The sequence below is a fragment of the Stomoxys calcitrans genome, chromosome 5, assembly GCF_963082655.1.
Source record: "Stomoxys calcitrans chromosome 5, idStoCalc2.1, whole genome shotgun sequence".
Lineage (NCBI taxonomy): Eukaryota > Metazoa > Arthropoda > Insecta > Diptera > Muscidae > Stomoxys > Stomoxys calcitrans.
In genome coordinates, this window is record NC_081556.1 from 143,907,709 (window position 1) to 143,934,671 (window position 26,963).

Sequence of the window (26,963 nt, forward strand, 5' to 3'; positions counted from 1 at the left end):
AAAGATAACATGGAAGCTATAAAAAAAAAACATTCACAAATCTCCAAACAGGGATGGTAACATTCTTATGTTAATGGCCCCCTTTAACAGAGCGCAAAACATAAAAGTCGCCTTGGCATTAACATGGCAGTTACAAAATCTGACATTAAAGTGCGGGTGTGTATCAGACAAACAACAGGGAGGCAGGCAGGCAGGCAGGAAGCCATCCGGCCAGCATAGGATGTTGTATGTGTGGTGTTGCTGGTGATGGTGATGGCGCTGCTATGTGATGCGCATGCATAGTTTCTGGCTGTGTGGCTGGCCACTAGGAAGTCACAGCAACAACAACATATGGCAAAAATCAAAAAATCAGTAGATATTGACGTACAGCACGTACCACACCATATCTCATACACAGAAAGAAGAAGTAAATACGAATTCACAGATTTGTAGGAAGAAAATAGAAAAATAAAAACAGAAAACACTCACAGATAGCTGCTGCTCCTCCATACAGAGTTTAATTAAGAATTCAACAAACGTAAGATTTAAAACATTAGCAGCAACATTATAAACAACGACATTTAACAAATTGTTGGAAATAAATAAAAAATAAAATGTTTTTTTTTTATTACTTCCCAATTAGGCTTTCTTAACACCTCACATTAACAGATACCACAAACTTTTAGTGAAATAGTCCCCCTCCTCCTGAGTCTACCCACTTCCCCTCCAGCAAAGACCAGCAGCAGGAAGAGTAACCAGCAATCAGCACCCCATCCAGCCAGCCAGCTAGCCAGCCTTTGGGTAAGGACCTCAATGGTTATGAAAACAATGATGCTGTGGCGTTTCGCATTATCCCTGCTGGTCTGCCTCATCTGTGCATCCGTGGTGGTCCAATGTGATGAGAAGAATATTAACAAATTGCTCAACAATCAGGTGATTGTCAGCCGCCAGATAATGTGTGTTCTCGAAAAAAGTCCCTGTGATCAATTGGGACGTCAACTTAAAGGTAAATTGTTGTTATATTTCTTTTTGTTGTTGCATGTACTTAAATTGAGATGGAGCTACTTAAGAAACAAAAAAATAAATTTCCATTACATTTTGTTTTTGTTTGCTTAGGTTTAAAAGGTCAAGAAAGTAAAAAAAAACTCGTTTATTTGTCTGTCTGTCTGTCCGTGCATTGGCCCCTAACAAAGACCCAGTTTTACAGCTGTGTGTATGATGTTTTTTTTTTTTGGTTTTGTTTTTCAAAATCAGGGCAAGTTTTTTTCCACTTTGGTAGACATTTTCATTGAGGCTGTGCCATTTCGTACTCTCGTCTAGAAAATGTTTCATATACACACGCACGAGTATAAACGTTTAAATAAAATCTTAGTTATTTCCTCCCTCAGCTACAAAGGTTTAGCTTTTCGATGAATTTTAAAGAAAAAAAAATGCAAAGTACCTAAAAATTGATAATGTGGTACTCGTCGAGAAAAGCATTGGGCAAAATTTTGGCAAGATTGGTCAAAAAATGTTCTCGCAGTGCCTCTAAAAGTGAAAATCGGGCGATATACATAACATATGACAGCTATATCTAAATCTGAACCGATTTCTATAAAATTCATCTATAATGTCGAGAAGCAAGAGAAAATCCTTCCTGCCATATTTCAAGAGAATCGATTAACAAATGACCATTTGATTGCAATATTAGTGCAAATCGGACGAGATTATATATATGCGAACCATGTCTAAATCTGAACCGATTTCGAGCAAACCTTATAGACATTGTGGAAGTCGTCGAGGAAAGCGTTGTACAAAATTTTGGGACGATTGGTAAATAAATGCGCTTGCAGTGAATCTACGAGTGAAAATCGGGCGCTATATAAATATATGTAAGAGCTTTATCTATATCTCAACCGATTTCCATGAAATTCAACAGTAATGTCTAGAGTCATTAGAAAATCTTTCCAGCAAAATTTCAAGAGGATCGGTTCACAAATGACCTTTTTATTGCTGTATTACTGCAAATCGGATGAACATATATATAGAAGCTATATCCAAAACTGAACCGATTTCTATGAAACTCACCAATAACATCGAAAGTCATAAGAAAATCCTTCCTGCCAAATGTCAAGAGGATCGGTTAACAAATGACCATTTTGTTGCTGTATTACTGCAAGTCGGACGAACATATATATAGAAGCTATATCCAAATCTGAACGGATTTCTATGAAATTTACCAGTAAGTCGTAAGAAAATCCTTCCTGACAAATTTCAAGAGGATCGGTTAACAAATGACCATTTAATTGTTGTATTACTGCAAATCGGACGAACATATATATGGGAGCTATATCCAAATCTGAACGGATTTCTATGAAATTTACCAATAACATCGAAAGTCATAAGAAAATCCTTCCTGCCAAATTTCAAGAGGATCGGTTAACAAATGACCATTTGATTGCATTATTACTGCAAATCGGACGAACACATATATGGGAGCTATATCCAAAACTGAACCGATATCTATGAAATTCACCAGTAATATAGAAAGTCGTAAGAAAATCCTTCCTGTCAAATTTTAAGGGGATCGGTTAACAAATGACACTTTTATTGCATTATTACTGCAAATCGGACGAACATATATATGGAAGCTGTATCTAAATCTGAACCGATTTTTTTTTCAATTTCAATAGGCTTCATCTCTAGGCCGAAACACATGCCCATATCACATTTGAAGACAATCGGATAAAAATTGCGACCTGTAGTTTGTACACAAATTAACATGGACAGACCGACAGACAGACAAACGGACAAAGATAAATCGAATCAGAAAGTGATTCTGAGTCGATCGATATACTTATCGATGGGTCTATCTCTCTTTCCTTTGGGTGTTACAAACAAATGCACTTAGTTATAATACCCTGTACCAAAGTAGTGGTGTAGGGTATAAATACAATTTATTGATAATGGTTTCAGTTGAATGAGAGAAGACCTGCCTGGGCAATTTCGATACCCTAGCGTGTGGGTGAAAAGGAAAAAAAGTGAGAATATAAGAAAAAAAAGAACAATTGTAAAGGTGTCATATTCCACCAGGACAACGCTAGACCGCACACATCTTTGGTCACTCGCCAAAAACTGAGTGAGCTTGGCTGGGAACTTTTGATGCATCCACCATATAGCCTTGACCTTGCACCATCAGACTACCATTTATTTGGATATTTGCAGAACTCCTTAAATGGTAAAACTTTCGGCAATGATGAAGCTATAAAATCGCACTTGGTTCAGTTTTTTGCAGATAAAGGCCAGAAGTTCTATGAGCGTGGAATACTAAATTTGCCAGGAAGATGGCAAAAGGTTATCGAACAAAATGGCAATTATATATTTGATTAAAGTTCATTCTAAGTTTTATTAAAAATGCATTTACTTTCTTTTAAAAAATCCGCAATTACTTTTTGGGCAACCCAATATTTGCTCGAAATCTGATACGGATTGTTTAATAACCCATCTGAAGACATCCGGCGAAGTCCATCAAAATTGTTTCAGAATTAGACATAGCTCCCACTTTGAACCTATTGGGTAGTTGTAGGGTATTATAAAGTCGGCACCGCCCGACTTTTGACTTTCCTTACTGGTTTTTAGCCTAATTGACTCTTTACATTTACGACACATTTTTTCTACTGTTAAGAGAGCATAACCAATCCTTTAATGTTATGGTTTATGAATTTAGCCGAGAGATTGGAAATTATTTAATGGCAAAGCAAACTGAGCATAAATAACATGGCAACTTTCAAAAAGATTAAGTCAGAAAAAAGTGTGTCCAGATCAAAAATTTTAACCGCACCCTATATATATTGAAGCCATTTACTAATATGAATCCTTTTTTCAAACTTTTGTAATGAATAATAATGAATGAATAAGCTCGAGGTCAATTATGATCAAAACCTTATCAAAAAGGTCGAATGAAATTATTTAAAGGAATCCTTTTTTTTCTTAAAACGAGATTTTTCACTGGGTAAAAAATTCATATATATCTGATTTCATAAAAAGTAGACAATAAATGCAACCTGTAACTTGATAACAACGATACATGAATATATACAGACGGAAATTTCTGGTTGCTCCATGTCGAAAAGATTGCAAGCGATTCAATGTCATTCTACCTCTTCTCTCCTCTTAATATACATAACTATACACCACAATGATGGTGCAGGGCATAAATCTTCATAAATTATCATCACGTGCTTTATTATGATCATTCAATAATGAATTCATACTTTGAAAAGATTTATTAATTTTTAAGTTAAATAAATCATATTAACCTCTAGAGGTGCATGTCAGTCGGTTAATCCGAATTTATTTAAAAGCACACAACCAAACTCGTTCACACTCACCTAACGACGATGCAAATTAGTTGAAAAAATATCAAGTAATTAATAACAAATAAACAGTTTAACCTACAACTGGGTAGATAAGTAGACGTCAATAACAAGTTTAACCGCTGATTAGTTTTGGCAATAATTTTTCGTTTTATCGATTTTCTACAAACAGTTCAGTGGAACAGTACAGTAAAAACTCGACAGAATATTGAAAACATGAAACAGGGAAATCTTAATTTACCAATGGAAATTCAGTAAGAGCGTGCTAAGTTCGGCCTGGCCGAATATTACAAACCCTCCACCATGGATTGCGTCTATCGAATTCTATGCGCGGTATCTCTTTTTAGGCAAACAAAGAATATTGAATAAGAACTGTTGTGCTATTGGAGCTATATGAAGCTGTAGTCCGATTCGGACAATAAATGAATTGAATGCTGAACATTGTGTAGGATTTCAGTCCATTCGTATAAGAATTGCGCCTTGTAGGTGCTCAAGAAGCAAAATCGGGAGATCGGTTTATATGGAAGCTGTATCGAACTATTGATCGATTCAGGCCATATTGGAGACGTATGTTGAAAGTCATAAGAAAAGCCGTTGTACAAAATTTCTGCCAAATCGGATGAGAATAGCGCCCTCTAGAGTCTCAAGAAGTCAAGATCCCAGATCGGTTTATAGGGCAGATATATCAGGTTATATACCGATTTACGTCAAACTTAGCTCAGTTATTGGAAGTCATAACAAAACACCTCATGCAAAATTTCAGCCAAATCGGTTGAGAATTGCGCCCTCCAGAGGCTCAAGAAATCAAGACCCAAGATCGGTTTATATGGCAGCTATAGCAGATTATAACCCGATTTTAATCATACTTAGCACATTTGTTGGAAGTGATACCAAAACACCACGTGCAAAATTACAGCCAAATCGGATAAGAATTGCGCCCTCTTAAAGCTGAAGGAATCAAGACCCATGATCGGTTTCTATGGCAGCTTTGACAGGTTATGTACCGATTTGAACCATACTTAGCACAGTTATTGGAAGTGATACCAAAACACCATGTGCAAATCGGACGAGAATTGCACCCTTTAGAGGCTTAAGAAGTCAAGACCCAATATCGGTTTATATGGCAGATATATGAAAACATGGACCGATTTGGGCCATTTACAATCCCAACCGACCTACACTGAGGTGTTACTTTGGTTCTGCAAGTGTGATCGTGGCGGCCATTTGGCTGATGTTCTTTTTCATTAACGTCAAAACTTTCTCTTGGTTATGAAATAAACATCCCACCATATATCTCTAAAAATTGCATTTTATTTTTGATTACCAAAAATACCAATCCCCAAAACACCCCTAAATCGGACATATATACCGACCTTGGCAGTATGAGACTCAAATGAGAAGTATTTGCGGGAAGAATACGAATTTGGTATCTAAATGTGGGACCAAGTTTCTGGCGGTGCACCCCTTCCCCAAAAAGGACAAATTTACTACAATAGCAATATGGGGCTCAAACGAAAGGCTTTTTGGGAGTAAAGCACGAAATTGATATCAATATTCGGGAAAAATGTGTATGGGGCCACCCAGCCCCCATAACACCACCCATATGGTGGAATGCTGACCATTCCAATATGGGTCTGTAATAAGAAGTATTTTAGAGTAGAACACGAATCCGATATATATTTTCAGGGCTAAGTCACTGAACGGCCGCCCATCCCCCAAAACACCCCCGAAACCGGTCATGTTTGCCGGCTATGGTCTACTCCCAAATACCTTTCAAATGAAAGGTATTTGGGAGTAGACCACGAATCTGATATTAACATTCGAGGGAATGTCCCACCCCCATAACAACGCCCAAATAGGTAGTATTTGCTCACCATGACAATTTTGGGTCTTAGAGGGAGTGGATTTCTATACCAATAGTTTTTAGGGCCCACGCCCTAAACCGGACATATTTGCTGACTTTTACAATAAGGGGTTTAAATGAAATGTATTTGAGATTAGAAAACTAATTTGATATCCAATTTTGAGGGCAATGGTTCAAATAAATGATACTTGAGAGTAGAGCACGATGCTGATATATTTTCAGGGTTAAGTGTTTGGGCGACCTCCCCACTCCTCAAAACACCCCTAAAGCGGGCATATTTACCAACCACGTCAATGTGGGGCTCAAATGGAAGTTATTGGGGGTCTACCCCTTCCCTAAAACACCCCATAAACAACAATTACCTACTGACCATCGCAATATGGGCTCAAATAAAGGTATTTGGGAGTAGAATACGAATCTGATATCCAAATGTGGGACCATGTAATTAGGGCACCGCCCCTTTCCCAAAACACTACCCAAAGAGTAAAAATTTTAGGGCCAAATTTTTGAGGACGACTCATCCCTTAAACTTCCCTTAAACCAATGGTAATATGGGGTTTAAATAAATGGTTTTTGAGAGAAGGGCACGATGATGGTATTTTTTTCCGGGCCAAGAGTCTAAGGGACCACCTCACCCCCGAAAACACCCCTAAATCGGACATCATGACAATATCGAGCTGAAATAAAGACTTTTTATAATGGAGTATATTTAACACCCAAACGTTAATGACCCTAAACCCTGCAAGCGAATTCATAGACCAGTAAAGATCATATGGGATTCATATAAAGGCATTTATATTGTTATGCTTTTGCGATATACATATATTATTATCGTAGCATGGTATTTCACTAAAAGCTCTTTAATTGTACAAATATAAAACACATTTGAAGAAGATAAGTTGTAAAACAAAGTTTATTTCCAAAACCACTTTGACATTTCAATTTACAACATTTGCCACTCTAGGTAGTTTCATAGGGGGTAGAATTTGGTTGTTGTGCTAATGACTTGACCTCTTAATTTTACCATGCCTCAATGCCAAGTAATCAAGATATATTAATTTACAAGTAGTGGCAGTTGCCCAACAACAAAATATTGAGTGCACTATCTGTCAAAATCAGTGAATAATACAACTCTGATTTAGTGTAACTAGTTCGCGTCATTTTTCGTTGTTTGTGTCTGCTATGGTTCTTAACTATAATACACACACACAACCAAAACTGGTTGACAGATAGTGCACTTCGTAAGAAAAAATTGTACTCAGCTGTTTACGGTACACTAACTGGTAATTATGTCATGCAAGCAATGTTAAAAAATTGTATGTCAGCTGATTTTTTTTCGCAACCTTCTTTAGTAAATTCTGACGGTCTTATTCACAAAACTTAATTTAGTTTTGAAATAGGTTTGATAGGATTCATAGGCCGTGAGAGTTTATACATTCCTTTGTCTATTGACATTTATTTGAACTTAAGAAATTTTGTTTCCAATATCAAGTGTCTACTGTAGTCGTTTGAATTTGATATTCAATCCTGCTCCATAAACAATGATATATCCGTAGAAACCCCGATTAACTTGAGATAATTTGTATATTAATTTAGAGGCTATAAATATTATATTACTCATACAGTATATTAATTTCTTTATAAAAAAGCTACTAGAAAAATTTATGCAAAGATATTTTAGAAGAGAGTAATCGATCGAACAATTAATGTTAAATTTAGTAGATATGTTCTCTAAAGAGTATTCTGTTCAGCTTTCGGAATAGTTGCGAAAAACTTAAACATATAGTTTTTATACCCACCGAAGTAGGATAGGGGGTATATTCATTTAGTCATTCCGTTTGTAACACATCGAAATATCAATTTCCGACCCTACAAAGTATATATATTTCGGATCGTCGAAAAATTCTAAAACGATTTAACGATGTCCCTGTGTCTGTCCGTCGGACTGTTGTTATCACTCTAGTCTTAAAAAAAATGAGATATTGAGCTGAAATTTGGTTAAGTTCTTGAACGGACCAAATCGGACCATATTTGGATATAGCTGCTATATTGACCGATTTTCCGATAAAGGGTCTATTGCCCATAAAAACTTTATTTTTCATCCGATTTTGCTGAATATGTATATGAGAGCTACATCTAAATCTGAACCGACTTCAAACAGATCGTTTGAAAATTGGCCATATAAGTGCAAATTCGGCGATTAATATGTATGGGTGCTACATCCAAATTTGAACCGATATAGTGCAGATCGGTTAAAATTGTTGCTACTACGGCCATTTAATATATATAGGAGCTATAACTAAATCTGAACCGATTTTGATGACATTTTACAGATATGTTAAAATCAAAATAGTCCGTGCCAAATTTTGTGCAAATCGGTTGAAAATTTTAGTTACTACTTAAGTGCAAATGGGGCGATACATATATATGGGAGCTATATCTAAATCTGAAATGTTACAGATATGTTGAAATAAGTAACAAAACATTTCGTCCCAAATTTTGTGCAGATCGGTTGAAAATTGTAGCTACTACGGCTATTTAAGTGTAAATCGGGCGATATATATAAATGGGAGTTATATCTAAATCACAACCGATATTGATGAAATCTTGCTACTACGGCCATTTACTGCAAATCGGACGATACATATATATGGGAGCTATATATAAATCTGAACCGATTTTGATGAATTTTTGCAGATATGTTAAAATCAGTAACAAAACTGTCCATGACAAATTTATGCAGATCGGTTAAAAATTTTAGCTACTACAGCCATTTATGTGCAAATCGGGCGATACATATATAAGGGAGCTATGTTTAAATCTGAACTGATTTTTACCAAAATCAATAGCATCCGGCCTTGGGCTAAAAAAGTGATATGTGCAAAATTTCGTGATGATTGAACAACATATACGACCTGCACTTTGATTACAAGAAAACATGGACTCACAGACAGACGAACGGATAGACGGACATGGCGAAATCGAATTAGAAAGTGATTCTGAGTCGATCGGTTGACTTATCAATGGGTCTAGCTCTTCTCCTTCTTAGCATTGCAAACAAATGCACAAACTTATAATACTCTGTACCACAGTGGTGGTGTAGGGGTATACCAAGGAAGAGCGTGCTAAGTTTGGCCGGGCAGAATCTTATATACCCTCCACCATGGATCGCATTTGTAGAGTTCTTTTCGCGGCATCTTTTCTTAGGCAAAAAAAGAATAAAAGAAAATATTTGCTCTGCTATTAGAGCGATATCAAGATATGGTCCGGTTCGGACCACAATTAAATTATATGTTGGAGACCTGTGTAACATGTCAACCAATTCGAATAATTGCGCCCTTTGAGGGCTCAAGAAGTAAAATAGAGAGATCGATTTATATGGGAGCTACAATATATGAGGCTATAGACCGATTCAAACCATAATAAACACGTACGTTGATGGTCATGAGAGGATCTGTCGTACAAAATGTCAGGCAAATCGGATAATAATTGCGACCTTTAGAGGCTCAAGTAGTCAAGATCCCAGATCGGTTTATATGGCAGCTATATCAGGTTTTGAACCGATTTGAACCTTATTTGGCACAGTTGTTGAAAGTCATAATAAAATATCACACGTCGTGCAAAATTTCATTCCAATCGGATAAGAATTGCGCCATCTAGTGGCTAAAGAAGTCAAGATTCAAGATCGGTTTATATGGCAGCTATATCAGGTTATTGACCGATTTAAACCTAACTTAGCACAGTTATTGCAAGTCATGGCGAAACACGTCGTGCAAAATTTCATTCCAATCGGAGTTTGCGTGCTTTCGACAGACAGACGGACGGACATAGCTAGATCGACATAAATTGTCACGACGATCAAGAATCTATATTCTTTATAGGATCTCAGACGAATATTTCGAGTAGTTACAAACGGAATGACTTAATGAATATACCCCCAACCTTGGGTGGTGGGTATAAAAAGATTAATTTGTAGTTGTGTTGTGTGCGAATAGCCAACCCTACCTTTGCAATTCATATTTCTTCATACATCAAATATTTTCCATAAACATTTCATAACCGCCCATCGAACAATTAACTTGTACAATTTAATTTGCGTATTTGTTAAAAGTTTTTTTAAGTGTCTTACGTATGAACCTACAGTCAATCAACATACATATATTCACACATATAAGATATACATATTCACTTTTTTTAATGAAATTTGAACTTTATATTCGAAATAAAAGAAAACACATTCCAGAAAAATCTGAGCAATTACGACGCTTATACTCAGTCCATGGTCCAAAGCAAGACACACATTTTGTATTCAACTTTAATTGCATGATGATGACTAAACCAAAATGAAAAATGGAAAACAAAACCAAAGTGGGAGCAGAGATGTCATAATGTAATATTTGGGACATAATACGATGCGCTTGGCTTGATTTGAGTCAAAAATAACCATTATCGTATTTGTGAGGAAAAGGAGCATATGAGAAATTTTTATCCCACCCCACAGTCCACGAACTTTATCAAGTTACACAAAATTTTTGTAGGAAAATCATATACAAAGGGTAGCTGTTACGAAATGTTACCAGGCTTATACTGGTTTTCTGTCAAACTAGAAATGACAGCTATGTGATTTGTGATTTGTTTTATTGGTAACTCTTTATATTATTTACATGCCACCAGAAGCAATTGTTTCGAACGGAGTCTATTATACCCTCCACCATAGGATGGGGTGGAGGATATTCGATCGTCGAAATATTCGTCTAAGACCCCATAAAGTACATATTGGGTTGCCCAAAAAGTAATTGCGGATTTTTTGAAAGAAAGTAAATACATTTTTAATAAAACTTAGAATGAACTTTAATCAAATATACTTTTTTTACACTTTTTTTCTAAAGCAAGCTAAAAGTAACAGCTGATAACTGGCAGAAGAAAGAATGCAATTACAGAGTCACAAGCTGTGAAAAAATTTGTCAACGCCGACTACATGAAAAATCCGCAATTACTTTTTGGGCAACCCAATATATTATTGATCGTCATGACATGTTAAGTCGAACTAGCCATGTCGTCCGTCTGTCTGAAATTTCGCACAAATACTTCTTATTAGTGTAGGTCGGTTGGGATTGTAAATGGGCTATATCGGTCCACTTTTTGATATAGCTGCCATATAAACCGATCTGGGATCTTGACTTCTTGAGCCGCTAGAGGGCACAATTCTTATCCGATTTGACTGAAATATGCATGAGGTGTTTTATTATGACTTCCAACAACTGTGCTGAGTATGGTTGAAATCTGTCCATAACCAGATATAGCTGTCATTTAAACCTATCTGGGGTCTTGACTTCTTGAGCCGCTAGAGGGCACAATGCTTATCCGATTTGGCTGAAATTGCATGAGGTGTTTTATTATGACTTCCAACAACTGTGCTGAGTATGGTTAAAATCGGTCTATAACCTGATGTAGGTTTATAACCTATCTGGGGTCTTGACTTCTTGAGCGTCTAGAGTCCTCAACTCCAATCCGATTTGGCAGAAATTTTGCACGACGTGTTTTGTTATGGCTTCCAACAACTGTGTTAAGAATAGTTCAAATCGGTCTATAACCTGATATAGCTGTCAAAAAACCGATCTGGGAGTTTGATTTCTTGAGCCACTAGAGGACGCAATTATAATCCGATTTGACTGAAATTTAGTATAAGATGTTTTGTTATGACTTTCAACAACTGGTCTCCAATACCTTGCATTTGATGCCCTTATTGTGCCGATCGGACCACTTTTGGATATAGGTGGTGTTTTTGGGGTAAGGGCGAACGTCTGCCTCCACCCGATATCAAAAAAATTATATAGCCTACGTTTCCTTCCAGACAAACGTACACAATTCGAAATCTACTCCCGAATACTTTTCATTTGAGCCCCATATTAAAATGCACGTGCAATATGTCTGTTTGGGGAAGTTTTGGGGTTGGGACGGCCCGATGGGTACTTTGACTTAAATTTACAACAACAACATACTTTTATTTTAATACCATATTCGTATTCTACTCTCCAATACCTTTCATTTGATACCTATATTGTCCCGATCGGTCCACTTTTGATTTTGGGTGGTGTATTTGGGGTAACGGTGGAGGGTCCGAACTCTTACGTTATCAACAAATTATAAAGTCCTATTTCCTACTTTATTATTTAGGTCCAGGTACTTGGACCTAACTTTTATTTTATTACCAGTAATGTCGAGAATCACAAGAAAATCCTTTCTGCCAAATTTCGAGAGAATCGGTTAACAAATGACCATTTTATTGCATTATTACTTTAAATCGGACGAACATATATATGGGAGCTATATCTAAATCTGAACTGATTTTTTCTACACAAGCCTGCAACAAATTTTAAGACGATCGGATCAAAACTGCGACCTGTAGTTTGTACACAAATTAACATGGACAGACGAACATAGATAAATCGAATCAGAAAGTGATTCAGAGTCGATCGGTATACTTATCGATGAGTCTGTCTCTCTTCATACTGGGTGTTACAAACAAACGCACTAAGTTATAATACCCTGTACCACAACTTAGTGCATTTGTTTGTAACACCCAGTATGAAGAGAGATAGACCCAGTGAGTTGTTGTTGTAGCAGTGTGCTGTACACAAAGGCGGCAGCCCTTGCCGATGGGGGGAATTCATCGGGTCAATCCGGTACCCACAACCAGCTGGATTGACCCATTGAGTTATAATACCCTGTACCACCCCGGCACGGGATAGCTGTGAGCACCACACAAGGTGGGACATTGATTTGCGATCTGTGTGGTGTTCTTTGCTGTGACGAGAATCTTGGCTGCGAGTTACCGCGCGTGTGTACAGGTTGCGGATAGTGGAATGCTACATACAGAGTAGCTGCAACGGCAGTCGCGGACAATCAGCGGTATCGAGCGGAGAGTCTCAGTGAGAGGTCGGGTGGCACCGACTCTTACAAAATTACTGAGTGCCTATGATGCTTGTTATGACAAGGCAAGTTATTGGCGTCTTTAAATAACCAATGGCCATCGTTATCCCGCTGCGATCAGACCGGAACGAGCTTACTCACCTACAGGAGCTTGACAATAAACGCCACCTCCAAATGAAAATGTGTTTACAACAACAACCCTGTACCACAGTAGTGGTGTATGGTATAAAAATACAATACATACGAGAATACATGCCTATTAGAGCGCGCTCTATTCAACGTACATAGGGAAAGTCTTATGAATAAAAAAAATGACAAATTGAATAATTTTTTCTATTAAATTTAAAAAACCATTTTTATATATATACTAGCTGGACCGGGCCCGCTCCGCTGCGCCTTTTACTTTATATGGAACAAAATTTTCTTTGAAATATTTATTTTCGACAATTAAAGAACTTTTAGTGAAATACCATGCTACGAAAATATTATATCGCTTGACAAACAGTTTAACAATATAAGGGCCTTCATCTGAATACCATCTTTATTGGTCTTCGAATTTCAAGTTTGGATGTAAGATGTACTCCATTCTTAGAAAACTTTATTTCAGCCCGATATTCTCATGATGTCTGATTTACAATAGGGGTGTTTTCGGGGGTGAGGCGGTCCCCCAGACACTTGGCCCTGAAAAAATATCAGCATCGTGCTCTTCTCTCAAATACCATTTATTTAAACCCCATATTTAACAATATAAGGGCCTTCATCTGAATACCATCTTTATTGGTCTTCGAATTTCAAGTTTGGATGTAAAATGTACTCCATTCTTAGAAAACTTTATTTCAACCCGATATTCTCATGATGTCTGATTTACAATAGGGGTGTTTTCGGGGGTGAGGCGGTCCCCCAGACACTTGGCCCTGAAAAAATATCAGCATCGTGCTCTTCTCTCAAATACCACTTATTTAAACCCCATATTGCCATTGGTTTTGAGGGGGAGTTTACAGGATGAGGCATCCCCCAAAAACATGGCTCCAAGATTGTTTATCAAATTCGTTTTCTAATCTCAAATACCTTTCATTTGAGCCACATATTGGCATGATCGAAAAATTTTTACCCTTTGGTGTGTGTTTTGGGAAAGGGGTGATGCCCTAAATACAAGGTCCTAAATTTTGATATCAAATACGTATTCTACTCCCAAATACCTTTATTTGAGCCCCATATTGCGATGGTCACTAAAAAATTGCTGTTTGTGGGGTATTTCGGGAAAGGGGTTGACTCCCAGAAAATTGGTTGCGAAAGTGAGTACCCCCCAATTCCTTTCATTTAAGCCCCACATTGACATGGTCAGTAGGTAAATATGCCCGATTTAGGGATGTTTTGGTGTGGTCCCCCAAACAATAAGCCCTGAAAATATATCAGCAATGTGCTCTATTCTCATATATTTGAGCCCCATTTTGCCATTGGCCTCAAAATTGGACATCAAACTCGTTTTCTAATCTCAAATACTATTCACTTAAATCCCTTATTGAAAAAGCCAGCAAACATGTCCGGTTTGGGGTATGGGCCCTAAAAACTATGAATATCGAGCTCCGCTGTCTTGAAAACCGAAATTGTCTTGGTGAGAAAATACGTCCTACTTGGGTGTTGTTACGGTGGTGCGACGTCCCCTAGACAGTTGGTCCCGAATGTTGATGTCAAATTCATGGTCTACTCCCAAAAATCCTTCATTTGAGCTCCATTTTTCCTTAGTCGGCAAACATGACCGGTTTGGGAGGTGTTTTAGGGGATGGGGCGGCCACTCAATGACTTGGCTTTGAAAATATATTCGTGTTCTACTATAAAATATCTCTTATTTGAGCCTCATATTGCAATGGTCAGCAAATACTTCCTATTTGGGTGGTGTTATGGGGGTGGGGTGGCGCCATAGACACTTTTCCCGAATATTGATATCAGATTTGTGCTTTACTTTCAAAGACCTTTCATTTGAGTCCCATATTGGTATGGTCGTAAATTTGTCTTCTTTGGGGTATGTTCTCGGGGATGGGCGACCCCCCAAACACTTGGCCCCTCATCTGGATATTAGATTCGTATTCTACACTCAAATGGAGTATTTGCGTTAACGAAGAATATAGGCGACGTGTGAACCACGAGCTGTATGAGCTGTATGAGTCCGATAGCATAGTTACACGCATCAAAATACAACGGCTGCGTTGGCTAGGTCATGTTGTCAGAATGGATGAAGAAGCTCCAGTAAAGAAGTATTTTGAAGGAAAACACGGTGGTACACGCAAACCGGGAAGACCAAAAGCCCGATGGAAAGATTAAGTTGTGGGAAACACTTCGAAACTTGGTGTCAGAGATTTTAGAATGAGCGCAGAAGATCGAGGCGCTTGGAACGCTATTCTTCGTTCGGCTGGTGGAACAAATGTTCTGTCATAGCCAATTAAAGTAAGTAAAGTAAGTATTCTACACTCAAATACCTTTTATTTAAGTCCCATATTGCCATGGTCAGTAAATATATCCGATTTAGGTGTGTTTTGGGGGTTGGTGTGGTCCCCCAAACACTTGGTCCGACAATTGGAAATCAGATACGTTTTCTAATCTTAAATACCTTTCATTTGGTTCCCATATTGTCGTGATTGGTGTATATATGTATTTGGTAGGTTTTGGGGTGGGGCGCCCCCTAGGTACCCCATCCGAAATTTTAATAATGTTTGTAGGTTACTATAAGAGAGCACACAAAATATTGCTTAAGTCGCACCACCCATCTCCGAAATCTGGCGTTTCTGAAAATTAGGGTAAGGGGGAGAGTCCGTTCCCCCTTCAGATATCAAAAATGTAGTTCCCTATTTTCACCAAGAGATCATTATGCACCATCAGTGAAAATTTTCAAGAAAATCGGTTCAGTCGTTTCTTAGTCAATAAGGAACACACAAACAAAAACAACTTGATTTTTATATACATATAAGATTTTGTTTTTTTTTTTTCTTCACCATTTACTATGAAATTTTTGTTTTTAAGCAAAATTATCTTTAAGATCTTATATAAAAAATATGTTTTAATAATTTTTCCAGCCGCTCTGCCCGAAGTTATTGTACGCAATTGCCGTAATTGTTCACCACAACAGGCCCAAAATGCTCAAAAATTAACTACATTCCTACAAACGAAATATCCGGACGTCTGGGCCATGCTGCTGAGAAAATACAAAACATAAACTGTGAATGCCAAAACTTCTATGCAGAATGTTAATCCTAACTAAGATGGAGCAAACTATTACAACTATTCCTAAAACAATAATACAATTCAACCCCATGCGCACTTTTAAATAACACTACTATATAATAAATACAATAGAAACAAAGTAAATAAGTAAATGCCAACATACATTGATGTAAAAAAAAAACAGCAATACTTCAACTACTTCAAAACCCAATTCAAAACCCAATTCAAAACCCATTCTATGTAGATGTGTAACTCTGTAACCATTCAAGATAATGAAAATAAAATGAAATAACCAAAGACAAGAAAGATTATCATTCACTCAAAAATATAGAGAGAGAATCGAAGATGATAATGACGAGAATGATGATCCACAATACGTATTTCTTGCTGCTAAATATTCTGCTTATAAACTATTATTTTAATAAATAAAATTTAAATAAAATTGCTAATTTAAGTTGGGAATGAGTTTTGTTTTCGAAAAGTACCATTTACAGCAGCGATGGGTACACGCAATAGTATCTGCATGTACTTTGCATATTCAAAGAAATTTTTGATAAAAATAATTTAATTTCAGGGCAATTTGCAACACTTCCTGCGACCATTTCTACTGGTGTACCCCAAGGTTCTGTTTTAGGACTTGTTTTGTTTATGCTCTATGTTAATGACGTTCGTTCTTGGGTACAACATGTAGACTCAGCAATATATGCCGATGATTTTCAGTTGTTAATTACAACTGGCTGTGGTACGTTAGAAAGTTCCATCTCGAACCTTGATGAAGATATTGGACGAATTTGTCAATGGGTTCCGTCAAATAACTTAACAATTAGCATTGATAAAACAAAATGCGTGGTATTCAATAGCACACGTCATCAATACTCTCCTTAAAATATTATTGGGTTGCCCAAAAAGTAATTGCGGATTTTTGAAAAAAAAGTAAATGCATTTTTAATAAATCTTAGAATGAACTTTAATCAAATATACATTTTTTTCACTTTTTTCCTAAAGCAAGCTAAAAGTAACAGCTGATAACTGACAGAAGAAAGAATGCAATTACAGAGTCACAAGCTGTGAAAAAATTTGTCCGCAATTACTTTTTGGGCAACCATACATCCCAATTGTGAAAACTCCCTGGGAATAAATTCCTCCCTCGAATAAAATCCTCCAATTCTGATTGAATGGGGAGAGAAACAATATGGGAGACGGAATTTCGAATTTTCGAAAACAGCTGTTTTGCTTCGGCTGTTTTATATTGGCTAAACATTTGATTGTTATTTTTTGGAAAAAAGAACATAAAATGGAAAAATAAGTTAAAACGGTTACTAAAAAAGTTTACAAACATGTTTAGTGTTGCTTTTGTAATGTTTGTTTTAATTTTTGTATTTTAATAATGCACAATTATGGCCTACAGCTCGTCACCATATTTCTGTGTTGTGATAACAACTTTCCGTCTTCATCAAAACAATAGTTGGCTAAATTATTGGGTTGCCCAAAAAGTAATTGCGGATTTTTCATTTTTTCACAGCTTGTGACTCTGTAATTGCATTCTTTCTTCTGTCAGTTATGAGCTGTTACTTTTAGCTTGCTTTAGAAAAAAAGTGTAAAAAAAGTATATTTGATTAAAGTTCATTCTAAGCTTCATTAAAAATGCATTTACTTTCTTTTAAAAAATCCGCAATTACTTTTTGGGCAACCCAATAGATGCTTTCAGAGGGGTCTGGTCGACAGATAAATAGATTAATTGTGTCGTGTTGTCCCTGGCTGCATGCGTGGCACACATCCTGCATGTTGGCGTTTTCCCTTGCCAAAAGGAGTTAAGGAGGCTGAATCGCAATTTAATGGTTTGCTTCTCCTTCGTCGTCATAAATGCTATGGTGGTCTATCTGATGCGCCGCTTTATCTAAAGGTCTACTTTTATGGAGTTACAACTTGAAGATCTAATCGACATTTCCAGGCGGCGGCCGCTTTTCATGGTGGTTGGGACGGCTGCTGGATATAATGCTACCGAAAAGCGACTTATGGATTTATTCCTACTCCTCTGGAGTAAATGCTGCCAAATGTGGCGCCAAGTATCTTTGAATAATTGCCCACGAACATTCCATTAAGAAACAAGCAGAAGACTTCTTGCACATCATTGAGTTCCGCCCGATTCTACTTTAAGCTCAATAATAAATGACCTCGTTTTAGTATCGGACTCGCAACAGAGTGCTAATAAAATTGAAAAACTTAAGAAAATCTTCTGTGGTGGGTACATGACATATTTAAACCGGGAGAAACTAACAAAATTTGTATTTGATTTTGATGAAAAAGTGAAAAATAATTTATATAATGGTACCACTTTTTTTATAAAAACATTAAATTTACAATTTTTTATCCTAACTCCCTTTTATTTGTTTGGAGGAATTTTTCCAAAGTTTTATCGCCTCATTCTCCCTTTTATATTGATTCAGAATGGCTACTTTGTTCCCTGGGAAATATTTCTCTTTTTCGAAGTTTGTTTAGAATAAGGGAAAATGGATTAGGGAATAAACTCCCAGTAAATTGTTATTCAGAATAGGGGAAAAGGGAGTAGGGAATAAACTCCCAGGGAATTCTTATTCAGAATAGGGCTGTTATTGTTCAAAACAATGTTGTCACATCGACTGATACTATGACCTCAATGGGCTTTGTAATTGATTCTGATATTGTATTTTCCTTGCACATTGCACATATCTGTTCCAAACTAAACTTTATGCTTAAAAAGCTATACAAATTTTACCCACACAAATAAAATATATATTCTGGCTCATTCGTTGCTGATGCCGCATATATTGTACTAGCCGAAGCGGACGCGCTCCGCCGCGTCTTCTTTAATTCTCTAATATCTTTTTAGGCTGGGGACACTTCGCCCTGAATGCGGATATCGAATCCATGCCATTGTAGCTTATGACGCTGAACGCGTTCGAATTCTGGCGAGAACATTGGACAAAGCGGTGTTTATCCCCTCTTGATGTTGGCGATATTTGCGAGGTACAATGCCATGCAGGGTCATTTAAAACTTTTTTCGCAAAGGGTTGTCGCACTGCGGGACGCCATTAAAAAAAGGTCCCTTATCATTGACTTTAAACTTGAATCGGAAAGCACTCATTGATGTGTGAGAATTTGCCCCTTCTCGATTTCTGGTGGTAAAGTTCTTGCTTAGGGTAATGTTCTCATTAAAGGAGGGATGGCAGCTCAGACATTTCGTTGGGAGAGTGTTTTGGGGCTGGACTGAACATAAGTATCAAATTCGTTCTTTATTCCCAAATTCAGTTTGGGGGGTGCTTTTGGGGCGTACCCCAAAACACTTGGCTTCAAAATTGGATATCAACATCGTTTTCTACTCTCAAATACCTATAATTTGAGTCCCATATTGTCATAATGGGTCAAAAAAACCCATTTGACATATGTTTAGGAGGAAAAGCGCCACCTAGACTTGAACGCAAATTTTAATGTCATATTCGTAATCTACTCCCTAATACAATTCACTTGAGTCCCATATAGCCATGGTCGGCCAATATGCCCAGTTGGGGGTATTTGGGGGTGGGCGACCTCCCATTACTTGGACCTAATGATTTATGCCATATTTATAATCTACTGCCTAATACTTTGAATTTGAGTCCCATATTGACATGAACTACGAATATATCTGTTTAGAGGAGTTTTAGGGTTTGAGGTGGGGGGCCGCTGGGTACTTGGAACCAAATTTTAATACCATATTCGTTTTCTAGTCTCCAATACCTTTCATTTGACTTCCTTATTGTGCCCATCGGACTATTTTTGGATATGGGTGGCGTTTTTGGGGTATGGGGGAGGGTCCGCCTCCACCCGATATCTACAAATTATATTGCCTATGTTTCTTTCCAGACAAACGTACACAATCTATGAAAATCGGTTTAGCCAAGTATCATATAGTCATAATGTGTCTAATGGCGTTTTTGAGGGGTGGTGTGACCCCCTATAAAGCCTATGTTTCCTTCCAGACCAACCTACACAATATGCGAAAATTTCGAAAAAATCGGTTCTGTTGTTTTTCAGTCTATACGAAACGAACAAACCGAGTCCCATATATCCGTTGTTGTTGTAGTAGCAGTGTGTGGTACACTGAGGCGGCAGCCCTTGCCGATGAAGGAATTCATCGGGTCAATCCGGTACATACAACCGGCTGCCATGGGATTGATATCCCATATATCCGTGATTGGCGAATGTGTCCATTTTGGCCGTTTTTGTGGGGGTGGGGTGACGCCCTATACTTCGACATGAATTTGTATGCCACATTCGTTATCTACTCCCAGATACTTTTCGAGTTATTGGCGCCTTTAAATAACCAATGGTCACTCAGTTCCCGCGGAGAGCGTTCCTTTGGACCGAAACGAGCTTGCTCAGCTACACCAGCTAGACGAGGATCGCCACCTCCACATGAAAATGTGGTTAAAACAACAACTACTTATTGCACTTACATACACACATAGGAGGGCAGGGCGGAAGGAACCGAATAAAGCAAATTTGTCCAAGCGATTCTCCATACACATCAAGTTTCGAAATTTCTTCCTTCGACTGATCTTTCCATCGAAGATATGAGTGCATAAACCATCCAAAGGGTAATGCAGATGTCTTTCTTCTTCCTCCAACCAGGGATCAAATTTTCTAAAAAAAAAAAGCAAATTAATTTTGCAAAAAAATTTTATAAAAATCTAACTTAAACAAAATTTGCAATGGAAATAAAATATCGTTAAAATTAAAGTTAAATTAATTAGGTCTAAAGCCTATCAATGCGGCTTTAAACCTGGCAAAGACAAAATGTATGGTATCGACTTATACAGCTGATCAGATAAAAATAAGGGAGAAAGTTGGGAACTAAAACTTTGAGATCGTCAGCAACTTTACTACCTCGGCACCGCCGTAACCGAAACGAATGGCACCAGTTTTGAGATGCTACTTTAGATTAAGTAGGCAGTTTAGAAACAAGACCATCTATGGACAGACGAAGATTACACTATACAAGCCATTGATACTACCCGAGTTCTGATATGATTCCGAGGCATGGGTACTTTTGAAAGCAGACGAGGTAGTGGTTGGAGTGTTTGAGAGAAAGATTTGCGTTAATGGAGAATATAGGCTTTGTATGTATCACACGTATCAAAATACAAAGATTGCGTTGGCTGGCCACCCAGCCATTCTGTTGCCAGAATGGATGAAGAAGCTCCAGCAAATAAGCCTTTTGAAGGCAACCACGGTTGTACACGCAGACCGGGACAACCAAAAGCCCAATGGAAAGTTAAAATGGTGGGAAACACCACAAAACTTGCTTATCAGATATTTTAGAATGAGCGCAGAAGATCGAGGCGCTTGGAATCATAGCCATAGTAAAGTAATTTCAAACACATTTCTTTAAAATCAATATAAACACCAAAATTTTAAGATGAATTATTCATCAAACAACAAGTTTCTTATTTAAACATCAGGAGTGTTTTTTAACTTTCTCTAGAAAATCGTTATTTTGTATGGTTTTTATGTTCAATTCCATTTTTTTTTTTTTTTGGACTTTAATTGAAATGGCAGAGTACGACTCTATATGCCAGGTTGTACTTCCGAAGTTGGTGTCCCCACCAACTGTATATAAAAACACGTGTAATAAAATTACAGAATTAAAAACAATGTACAGTTATAACTGTACTGAGTATAACGATGACTATGCACCGAATCCCGAAGCGTCCACTTCAGACGAATTCTAAATGCAAAGTGAATTCCATTTTTGAATGTATTTTTGGCAATTGCGCACAACAGACGACCGTAATTAGTTAACATTTGAAGGGGGCGTTGAGTGTGTAACAACCCTGTGTTGTTGTCAAATTACAGCCAATATTGATGGGACGGCGCTGAAGACTGTCATCAGGTCATATGGGTCCACCTGCTTAAAAGATGCAAGAACCAACCACGGAAAAGACAGACAGGGATCTGTCACTGTCCCGCAAATGCGAGGAGAAGGCTGCCGCTGAAATGTGGAACAGTGCGTAATATTATTCACATCCATGTTTAGATATAGCTGCCTTATATGACTATCTCCCGTTTTACAATCATGACATAAAAGACGTGTTTTAGTTAATAATATGGATACCTCTACAATATTTACTTTTTTCCTCGTTTCCGGTTTGAATATTAGCAATTCCAAGTCCAGTTGTATCAGCACACTATGCTGATACTGCTGGAAAGATTCTGATGCAGATGGATTTTATAAATTATAAAATTAAAAACAAAAAATTGGAGAGAATGATGACTTTCAATTTGAATTGTGGCACTCAGTTTGAATGATGACATTCAGTTTGAATGCATGTACACGGGCACTGTAATGTACCGTGTAAACTATGTTTTTTGCTATTTAGGCCTAGGGATCTTAAGTTGGGACGAAAAGTAGACTTTTTGACTTTTATCAAATTGGCAAAAGTCGACTTTTCGAGATTTTTTCCATCAATTTAACTTTATCAAAACGTCGATTTTTCAACTTTATCAAAATTTTGACATTTTGTCAAAGATTTTGCCATCAATATATATATGTATATATATATATATATTTGTATTTTCATATAGGTGACATATTAAATGTTATATTGGGACATTTTTATATCAAAGCACTTCGCTATCTTCAAGCACTTCCACCATATGGGTTGGATGTCTGAACTCCAATTTGTGTGGTATTCATCGTCATCACGAGAAGCTCAGCTGAGAGCAACAAAGTGCGACCTCAGGTTATTTGGAATGCTTCGTAAACACAGTGGCTGCAATTGCAGACGCGGACAATCAGCGGTGTCGAGTGCAGAGTTTCAATGAGAGACCGTCCAGCAGGTTGGTGATTATTTAAAGGCGTAAATAACTCGCCTTGTCATATCGACCATCATAGGTACATAGAAAGGCCGGTGCCGCCCGGCTTTTCACTCCGCTCGATATCGCTGATTGTCCCCGACTGTCGTTGCAGCTAATCCGTATGAAAGCTTCCAATTACCGAACCCTGTGGATGCCGCTAAGCTTCTCGTGACAGCTATGAACACCACACAGATCAAATCACAATGCTCCAGCCTGTGTGGGGCTCATAGCTATCCCTGGCTGGATCAGCTGGACTTTTTTTAATTTGCTCTTTTCCTTAATAGCAAGCCGCATAAAATCTATCTCCGTCTACATAATTAATCGACTTTCAAGTCGATTATTCGACTTTTTTAATCAGTAAAAGTCGACTTCGACTTTTTTACACAAAAAGTCGATTAATCGATTAGTCGAAACTCGACTTTTAGATCCCTATTTAGGCCAACAATTAGTGTTGGGGAGTTGGGGGTCGGTCGGGTCTCGTTTTTGAGGGAGTAGAAAAAGTTTTTTTTCATTTCGCATCCTGGAAAGAACATGGCCGCGATGTCTCCGGGGGATAAACTATTAAGTGGTGCTACCCGCAAACTGGGTTTGGGCCATTTGAAAATGGCCAAATTCATGTTTCTAATCATATCAGCTATTGTTTGTGTTATAATCTTCTATGCCAATACACAGTCTTCGGTAATTGGCAGAAGGTCTCTGTTTGCCTTATTCCTGACCACCAAAGACCACAGAGATGAGGAACACACAGCAGCGGCGGCAGCAGCAGCATATAATAATGAGAATATAGGAGCTGCCCTAGATGCGGATCTAATGATGAATGTGCCTCCCCAGGTGGTGGAGGAGGGGGAGGCGGAGGATGATGAGGACACAACACTGTCCCTAAATGGGGGCCGCCGAAGGCGCAAGGGACAAGGTGCTTTTGCAACAACAACGCGTCGACCTCGAAAATCGCTAATTATGAAATCGGTGCTACTGAAACCTCCCACAATGCGCAATTCTACAGTGCAGATTTATAATTTGGCCTCCAATGGACCAGCTGGTAGTGGTGGAGGGGCTGGCTCTGGCCTAGCCACCAACTCCGATTACAACATCTTTGTCATCTATACCAAGGAGAACTATCAGCTGCATGTGAAATTCGAGCTATTCGCCCGCTCTATGCTGAAGTATGCCAACTCGGGAGTGCTGCTGCACCTGCATGTGCTGACCGACGAGACCAGTGGCCATTCGGTGGAACAAATCCTGCAGGCCGAGATTACGCGTTACAGACGTTCCCTTATCTACAGCCTATACAGCATGCATTTATGTGCCGAGCAGGTGATGGACATCGTTAATACTATGACGCCTTACTTTAGCTCTACACCCAAATCCTATTACAGTGATGCTCTTTTCTTCCTATCGTTAGGTTTACATCGCATAGCCGATGAAAATATGGAACGTGCAATATTACTTGATTGTGACATAGTCTTCCGTACCGATGTGCGTCTCTTATTTAATGAGTTCGAGAGATTTGCGCCCGATCACTTGTATGGCTTGGCGCCCGAATTGACACCCGTATATCGCCACATATTGTATCGATATCGTGCCACCTATCCCAATACGGACTTTGGAAGTCCCTTCTACTTGCCACAGCCACCGATCATTTCGCAGGCAGCTAATGAACTGCATAATAGCATGGTTTCCGAGGAATCACCTCTGATGCTCCACAATAGCCCACACAAATTACGCAAGCTTGAGAGGCATGGCTCCAAGCATGGCTATCCGGGCTTGAATTCTGGTGTAGTATTACTTCATTTGCAACGTATACGTAAATCGCATTTATATCATCATCAATTGCAAGATGCGGAGGTGCGCAAGCTCTCCTCCAAATATATGTTCAAGGGTCATTTGGGCGATCAGGATTTCTTTACCCTGCTGGGCTATGAATTTCCCAATTTAATATATCGTTTGGATTGTGTCTGGAATCGTCAGTTGTGTACTTGGTGGAAGGATCATGGCTACAGTGATGTCTTTGACAAATACTTTACCTGTAAGGGACGTATTAAAATGTACCATGGCAATTGTAATGCCCGGGTCCCGGAATAAGTAATAGAAGGAGGCATGGCAAGTGAAGTGTGAGTTTCTATTCAACTTTTTTTTTAATGACGCCTTACATTTCCTTACTCCCACACTGTGGGGGTGGAGGGACTTTTTCAAACGGCCATGTAGAAAATCAGGCAGTAAAGAAAATCGTTCATATCACCACATAATATGGACTATTCCTGGGACCTTTCTTTGTTACTTAGCATAACAACATTCCAAAAGTCGATTGCAAGAGCCACCAACCACACTCATCCAACACTTTCGCAATTATAGCTCGTATCAAACGTGTTCATTTCAAAGACCACAACAAGGAATAATGACAAGAACAAAAACAAAAACATCCAATGATCTAAAGACAATGAAATCGAATCAATAATTAAAAATAGCCTTTAGCCCGTAGTTAGTTAGGTGTTAAAATATACTTACCATACTCTTGACTCACTTCGCTCCACTCACCACAAACGACTTGCAGACGATGAAAGACATGAGAAAAAACACCCCTCATCCACCATACAACCTCGTTTCCTCATTTTCTCAAAGAAAAACAAAAACTAAAATCAAATTTTGAACTTTCGAATATCGTTAAAATACCGTTAATGTATTTTTAGTGTTTAGTATCATTACTCACCCATTCATTCTCTCACCAATTCCACTATTATTTTGTGATATCGCTCATTATCTATACCTATTCGACAAAACAAACAGAAAAAAAAATAAAAAAAAACAGAAATTTTAAATTTTCATAATCACCATAAAAAATATACACATATTACAAAAATACATATAAAACGCAATTTGAAAATTTTCTTCTAAAACGTACATACGTGCATAAATTCATACATACATACATATTTATCTACATACTACAATACAGTACATACTATATGACATATAACAAAAACAACCAACAACCACTTACACGAAATTTAAGTAGTTTATATTATCTCGATATAAAAGAAAAACACGGTGCATAATTATTATGTACATTAAAAACTTAATTTAAACGAATAAAAATAAAAACCAAAAATATTTAAAAATCATGATTCCGTTTCAAAATGGCAAAGGGGTGAGTAAGAGATATGTAATAAAACTGATATATATACCTCCTTAATAACATTTTTATAAATTTTTTTTTTTTATTTTTTTTACCTTTAATATAATTTTGAATCCTTTTTCTTTGAAAAGAGTCAATCAAGAGTTATCGGACTTTAGCTCACAAAACTCTACAGAGGTCACTTTAGTGCAGAGGTTAGCATGTCGGTCTATGATGCTGAACGCTTGGTTTAGAAACCTGACGAAAACTTACTTTATATTAAATGGCTATGACAGAATATTTCTTCCACTAGCCAAACGTAGAATAGGGTGCCTAGCGCCTCGATCTTTTGCGCTCATTCTAAAATCTCTGACACCAAGTTTCGAGGTGTCTCCCACCACTTGATATTTCCATCGGGCTTTTGGTCTTCCCTTCAAAAGACTTCTTTGCTGGAGCTTTTTCATCCATTCTGACAACATGATCTAGCCAACGCAGCCGTTGTATTGTATATTGATGCGTGCAACTATGCTATCGTCGTCATACAGCTCGTGGTCTATATTCTCCATTATCGCAAACTGGTCCATATATTTTAATCTTTCTCTTGTCAAAAGCTTTTGAAAGAGTT

At 37.8% G+C, this 26,963-nt stretch overlaps 3 protein-coding genes across 5 annotated transcripts in view; 2 read left to right on the forward strand and 1 right to left on the reverse strand.

Moving 5' to 3' along the window:
• The window catches only part of LOC106085413 (ejaculatory bulb-specific protein 3-like), a 43,682-nt gene extending 21,009 nt beyond the window's left edge, over positions 1 to 22,673 (reverse strand). Inside the window, exons 1-2 of one of the 3 annotated variants that reach the window (XM_013249646.2) lie at positions 22,499 to 22,673; positions 20,826 to 21,012 (exon numbers count right to left, since the gene is read on the reverse strand). The gene's annotated coding sequence lies outside the window, so the exon portion shown is untranslated. Of the gene's footprint in view, positions 1 to 20,825; positions 21,013 to 22,116; positions 22,361 to 22,483 lie in introns of those variants that run through there. The other 2 variants (XR_001220938.2, XR_001220937.2) reach the window with 2 other exon arrangements.
• LOC106085414 (uncharacterized) lies at positions 351 to 16,530 on the forward strand. Its single transcript, NM_001311220.1, is given in 3 exon segments — positions 351 to 517; positions 623 to 985; positions 16,203 to 16,530. Coding segments are annotated over 2 exon segments (333 nt in total). The 5' UTR covers positions 351 to 517; positions 623 to 792; the 3' UTR covers positions 16,343 to 16,530.
• A 976-nt stretch (positions 22,674 to 23,649) lies between the features above and the next one.
• LOC106085421 (xyloside xylosyltransferase 1) lies at positions 23,650 to 26,343 on the forward strand. The gene has a single exon (XM_013249656.2). The coding sequence runs from the start codon at positions 23,758 to 23,760 to the stop codon at positions 25,306 to 25,308; it is 1,551 nt and encodes a 516-aa protein (XP_013105110.2). The 5' UTR covers positions 23,650 to 23,757; the 3' UTR covers positions 25,309 to 26,343.
• The last annotated feature ends 620 nt before the right edge of the window (positions 26,344 to 26,963 follow it).